At 39.5% G+C, this 6,781-nt stretch overlaps 1 protein-coding gene across 1 annotated transcript; it reads right to left on the bottom strand.

Moving 5' to 3' along the window:
* Positions 1 to 4,988: 4,988 nt before the first annotated feature.
* Positions 4,989 to 6,154, bottom strand: LOC112179876 (protein PHOSPHATE-INDUCED 1). The gene has a single exon (XM_024318366.2). It carries the CDS (start codon positions 6,065 to 6,067, stop codon positions 5,108 to 5,110), a length of 960 nt encoding a protein of 319 aa, XP_024174134.1. The 5' UTR covers positions 6,068 to 6,154; the 3' UTR covers positions 4,989 to 5,107.
* Between the last annotated feature and the right edge of the window lie 627 nt (positions 6,155 to 6,781).

Below are 6,781 nucleotides of genomic sequence, written 5' to 3'. Positions count from 1 at the left end.
TGAAAACACAATTGAGAAGACAGCAAAGGCAAGTAGCCGAGGCTAAGAAAGCCCAACTGAGTGAGACAACCAGAACTTCACCTCCACGACCCGTTAAAAGGTCCGGATATGAAACGGCACTGAGAAAGATTAGAACATACGAGAGAAAGAGCAACAATCTTCCTGTGGATAAATCAACTCGGAATACTGAAGACATGGAAATCGACTCAAGCAGAAAGGGGGTATTGAAGATTCACTTTTTTTTTAATCATAGCAAGCACTTTTTTTTTTCTTTTTCTTTTTATATTTGTCTGGTTTGGAGAAGATGAATTCTGAACATACGAAAATACCCCTGAAAATTAAACGGAGTTAATGGTTTTACTGTTCCTAGGTATGAAAATTGGGTCGAGCTTAAATGTTCAGGTACCATTTTGATATTTTTCAAAATATAGGTATGAAAATTAATAGTCTGAAAAAGTTTAGACACTGTTTGGACGATTTTCCCTAAAGAATAACACAGGGTTTAGACTTTAGAGAATGGAAAGACGAGCTGTAGTGAATAGTCCAAAAAATGAAAATCAAGCATTTCAACCTAAACAAAACAAAAGAAATTCAACTTCGTGGCCGTCCCCTCTCTAGTATCTCTCTCTAACCGACATGATATTTCGCAGCTAAGTAAGCTAGAATTTGTTTCATCCCAGTGATGTGCAAAGTCACCAAAGTTAAGTGAGAAAGAGATTGATCGATGGCCTTGAATTATTGATTCTGTAGGATTTCTTCGACTTACATTAATTTAAATCATCATAGTATAGCATTGGGAAAAGTTGGTTACCTTTCTTTGCTCTTCACCTCTATAAAAACCAATACCATTACTTCTCTTCTCCCAAGTTTCGGAGCAAGAGAGAAAAAATGGGTTCCAATGCTTTAATGGCAGAGACTAAGCCACATGCCGTATGCATCCCTTACCCAGCTCAGGGTCACATAAACCCTATGCTCAAGTTAGCCAAGCTACTCCACCACAAGGGCTTCCACATCACCTTCGTCAACATCGAGTACAACCACAAGTGCCTCCTCAACTCCCGAGGCCCCAACGCCCTCGACGGTCTCCCTTCTTTTCAGTTCAAGACCATTCCCGATGGGCTTCCTTCTACCGACTCAAATGCCACGCAGGATATATAGGCCCTTTGCGAGTCCATGAGTCCACCAAGAAGTACTGCCTCCCTCACTTCAGGAAGCTTCTTGGGAAGCTGAACTCTGAGGTGGACTCACTGTCGGTGAGCTGCGTGGTTTCTGATGGTGTCATGAGCTTCACTCTTGATCAATGGAAAATCCAGGATTTGAAACCCGTCTAGGCTAATTTTAAGTGCCCAAAAATTTCTTAATCATTACCTTGTGAATTGTGAAAGAAAGAGTTATTACCTTGTGAAGATTGATAGCTGAGATGGGTTTGATTCTGAAATTAAGCTGGTAGCTAAGGAAGAACATAGACTTGTGGCATTGGTTTGCAATGACCATCAAGAACCTAAGACACCCACTCCCACTCATCTGCCTTTCCTTTTTTGCTGTAAATGAAAGAAACCCAAAATTTGATCCTCTAATCCAAAGAAAACGCCCCAAAAAAGAGCAAACTTCTTTCAAAAATAAACAATTGCTTTATTTTGGTTGCAGAAAACACTACAGGAGATGGAATGTTGTTGAGTTAAGAACTTTGCAAGTTGCATTCTTTTTTAGCTTAACAAACTCAGCCCCACAAATCCAAATGATTAGTTCTTTTCGTGTTGGTGTGTGTTTTTGGGGTTTATACCATACTAAATTTCAAGTCCAAAAATCCTGATCTCATTTGGGTTCCTAACCTTCTCATAAATCAAACACAAATTTCTAAAAGAATCACAACTATCACCATCATAAAGACTCCAAATTTAACTCCCCAATTTGGTAATTGAAAAAGTTTCAACATAAAAATCCCATCTTTCTCTTAAGTTTCTCACAAACAAAAACAGAAAGCAAACAACTGAATCGAAAAAAAAAAAAAATACCACCAAGAACAGCACCACAACCACCACACTGATACACAGAGTAATCAGCTAGCTCAAGAAGAAGATTCTCACACTTTGGGCACTGAATCAACCTCACTTTTCCACCTGAGTCCCCCATTGCTCATAACCAAAGCTACCCAACAAAACCCAGAAACCCAAAACAAACAAAACACCACTGTAACACCACTATTTCCATCAACAAACCCATTAAACCAATCAAGAGACTTAGAAAGAAAGAAAAGAAATACCTCCCATTTGGAGCAAATCAGAAAACAAAGCAAGCTTGGATGGGGAAAGCCGGAGAAGATGATTGCATGACTGCAAGTCTACAATGAAAATCAATACAGCCATACAGGGAGAAGAACTCAACTCAGCTTGGATGGGGAGCCGCGAAGGAGGGTCTGACCATAGAGGAGAGAAGTGAGCTGCTGTGGGCTGTGGCTGGGGAAGAACGGGACTTTTACCTCCCAATGTTGTTTTTTTCCCTCTTTGGGTATGGGCTGAAACTAAAAGTAGATATATACTTAGTGGTTTTTTGCCCAAAAACTGTCTAGGCTTGAGCCCATATAGCCTTCTATTTAGATCCGCCCCTGCTCTTGATGCGGCCGAGGAGCTTGGGGTGCCGGAAGTGCTTTTCTGGACTACTAGTGCTTGTGGGTTCATGGGTTACGTTCAGTATCAGCATCTTGTTGAGAAGGGTTACACTCCTCTTAAAGGTATTATTTTTCAATCAAGGTTATCACTCGGCCGAAGTACTTATGGCACTTCCTACTCAATTTTCGGATTTTCAAAGTTTGATCAGGTGAAACATAAGTAAATGATGATATACATTTTGGGTTTTTAATAATATATATATAGCTTAATATCTTTTGTGGGGAATAACTCATTAATCAGTTAAAAATATATGGGAACTTCATTGAAGGAACCTAGCTAGCGATCGATCTTTGTAGATCCAAATCTTCTGCTGGAATTTTATGTCTACGTCTCTTTCTGAATTTTGATTTTTACATCCAAAGTGTCATAACAAAATAGTGGTGGATTATTTATGATAATATCTTATCTATTAAGTGTGTCAGATTTCATATCTTAAATGATTGATTTGTTGAAAGTTTAATTTATGACTACTCCCACTACTACAGAAATTGAATCAGACGACAGTTAAAAACTATCGTCTGATATAGAGGGTGGCTGTCGTCTATCTTGGTGACGTCTGATGAAGGTGCATTTAGAAACTATCGTCTGAAGGACTCGGCATCCATGTCGATAGCATGTCGACAGGCTCTCGACAACATTAACTGTTGTGTGAACGTTACTCAGACAACGGGCAACTTAAGAATCTATTGTATGATTGCGATTCAAAAGTCGTTTTTGTTTATAACTGTTATGTGACAGTTATCCACACAACTGTTTTTTTTTAGCATCCGTGATCTGTTTTGAATTCAGACGACAGTTTTTATTTTGTGGCTATTGTGAATATTGTGCATATATGACAAAACATGAAAGCCTAATAGAATGATTCATTTTATTATATATGCTGGAAACTTATATCAAGTTTATCAGTTCTCTCAATATTCTTCCTTGATCGTCGTCTATGTTCTATTTATTCATCAATCTCTCTGTCTTTCTCTCACAAAGAAGTCGTTGCTGAAGATACACAAATTCGATGAGAAGGTAGAGGTAAGGAAGTGGAAAAAGATAGAGTAAAGAAAAAAAAGAAGGGCAAAACTAGAAATTTGGTTATAAAATTTTAAGCAAGAGATCCACATACCAAATGTGGGGGTATGAATAGAACCACTAAAAAAAAAAATTAAAAAAAAAAAAGCGATTGTAGGGTGTAGACAAATACGAAGAAAAAGATCCATGGGCTGGGATCATTGATGGGCTGTTTATGTGCCTTCTCCTCTTGTTCACCAAGAAAAAACATCGCAGATGCTAAAACCTTTAGCCCATTACACTAGGTTGGCCACCTTTTGTTCAAATTCTATATTTTCACCTTTTTGGGGCTAAATTGGTGGTTGTAGGCCCAATAAGCGAGACTCTACTGAACAACTCTAGTAGAAAAATAGCCAACGCGGCGAGACTCTATAGAACTACTCCACCACATTTAGGTAAAGATGGATACCAAATGGGAGATATAGCCTAAAGTTACAATGTTCCTCATCTCAAATGATACTAATTTTTTTTTATAGGAATTAAAAAAATTACTTAAAGAATGAATCTTCTTGGGCAACCAATGTTTACAACGTCAAAAATTAAAGCTCTAGAAGCCTCATTTGGGACCCTATCACTCCAAGATATATAGGAGAGGCAGCATCATGTCCTAAATTTGCAATAGCATCAGCTACAAAGTTTGATTCTCTATAGATATGCTTAAAGGAAATTTGAGAAAAGGAAGTTGCAATAGTTCTAATGTCTTCAATCAATTTGATCGAGTAGCCTCCACGGTGGAATCACTACTCCATTAACTGCATCAATAACCAGCTTCAAGTCTCCTTCAACTTCAACTCTTGTAAAATCTTTGTCTTTAGCCACAATCAGGCTATCCCTAAGTGCAGTAGCTTCTGCAACAGGGGTAGTAGAATTGCCAACGCACTTGGTTGCAACAATAACTGGTCTTCCATTATGGTCTCTGATAACAAAACCACTAGCAGCTAAATCTCTTCTAACTGAGCTATCAAAATTGATTTTAACAAAAGAACTAAGAGGAGCAAACCGCTTAATTGTGGTTGACAGGTTTTTAGTTTTTGCTCGACTAGCTAGTACTAGTGTTAAAATTTCAAATGATACCAAATTACTCATCAATCGAAAATACATAGCAAGACGGAGCCATCTAAGAATTGCTCCGTCTAACTCAGGGAAGACCTTAAATTTTTTGTGTCAACCCTATTTGGCAAGGGTATCTCACTTAAGAACGATTTTTGTGTCAACCGTGTTTGGCAAGAATATCTCATTTAAGAATGAGTGTTGTAAATATAGTACAAAATACCAAACCTTATTTTATTACAAGTACACCCATATACACATTACTAGCTACCATATCAACATTATCAGCATATGAAATAATGAAAAGCAAGGGGTCTAGTGTGACACTGTCACACAATGGTCTCACACTGAGAAGTAAAAGGATCAAACAAAGCAGGCAAGAGGTACTTCCTCCCATTCACGCCCACCGCATTGTAGCTCGCGCCACTGCTCGAGTCCACCAGCAGCTCCCCCGCGTAACCCGGGTACGCCCCCTTTCCATACACCCCGGTACAAGCGGAGGCCACCTCTAGCGGCGCCTCTGCTAACCCGAGGTAGTACCCGTTTGCAAACGGATTTGTCACTGTTCCCGCCAAAAGAGTAGCGATATTTACCACCATGCCATCCACCCCCACGTCAGCATTGGGTGCAACCAACGGCGGGGTTTGTGGTCCGTAGATGGGTTGGTGGAATGGCCACGCGCACTGACCCGGGCACTGAGTTGCCGAGTTCCCGACCCAGATGAAAACCGAGTTCGACTTCCGGTTCGAGTCGTGAAACCCGCAGTTGCTCATGCAAAACCCTTCGACCGCTACATCTGGGGCAGTGAGTACAAGTGACAATCCACCCGAGTTGGGCGAGTTGACCCGGTGGGCCAACTCGGAGATTTGAGATTTTTTTAGGGTTTTTCCCAGAGAGCAGTTGTGGTCTGAGAGTTGGGTAGAAAGAAAAACATGGGTTGGTTTTTGGCCGGCTTTTTTCATGTAGGTTTCGACTGAGTTCCACCATTGAGTGACTGAAGGTTTAGCTGTCTTTTGATTTTTGTGAGGGTTGTTTTTAAGGGAGAGAAGAAAGTCTGCCACAGTGGATTTCTGGGCTGGTGAGAAGTTTCCATACCAGAGTATAGAGACTGGGAGGTCTCCTTGGAGCAAAGTGCCACCATGATAGGTCAGAGCCATGGGTGGAGGTTGGTACAGTGACGTCAGCTTTTTTGCTCCAATACACACATTACTTGTCAAGAGAAATTGAAGAAGAACAAGAAGACGAGCTACTGGTTTAGAAAATTGGGAGGAACCCATTAATTTCCACATGTTTTTAAAGGAAAGAGAGATTAATTTTGTTTGAGTTTGAAAGATTCTCGAAAGGAAAGAGAGAGGAAGAGATTTTGGGTTTTGAGTGGTGTGAAAGAGAAGAGGGAGTGAGAGCTTGTATATATAGTAGTGATGGGTGCATGCACACTGCAAGAGTGTTGGGATTCTTAAGCAAATTGGGATGTGGCCATTTGATGCTTTTTAAAATTAAATTACAACAATTATACATATAATTGACTATATTACAAGGGAAATTAGATGGATTAGGTATAAAATAGTGTTAGTTTTATAAAATCCTAATTTATATATGAGACACTTCTGCATGCAATGAACTGGTGGGGACCTTCTTTGGTTGCTTTCATTAGCAATAACTTCACAGATAAACTTACAGAGATCACGAGAATGTAGAAGAAAGATAAAGATAAAGAAAAGATCGAATCTTCCTTTTTTATTAAGCTTTTCAAATAGTTAATCATTTGTGCTATATTGAGATTAGAACTAACACACTTTGCTTTGCAAATGAATCAGCTGCATGGGTTCAAGAGTTTATGGGCTGCATGTGCTAGCTTAAACCAGTTTACTAGGCATTGCATTTCCGATTTATACCTTGGTTATTGTTCTGAGCTTTCGCACAGATGTTTCCTACATATATGCCTTGCGGCTACGTGTAATGATATGTTCAAGGCTATTGAGCTCATTTAACTTGTGAAACAT

This window comes from Rosa chinensis, chromosome 7 (genome assembly GCF_002994745.2).
Source record: "Rosa chinensis cultivar Old Blush chromosome 7, RchiOBHm-V2, whole genome shotgun sequence".
In the NCBI taxonomy this organism is placed as follows: domain Eukaryota; kingdom Viridiplantae; phylum Streptophyta; class Magnoliopsida; order Rosales; family Rosaceae; genus Rosa; species Rosa chinensis.
Note: the sequence above shows the minus strand (reverse complement) of the source record. Positions and strands in the feature narration are given on the sequence as shown.

What these genes read in the sequence shown, in the direction of transcription:
- LOC112179876 (XM_024318366.2), bottom strand. Translation starts at nt 6,067, where the DNA reads ATGTGGAAATTAATGGGTTCCTCCCAATTTTCTAAACCAGTAGCTCGT.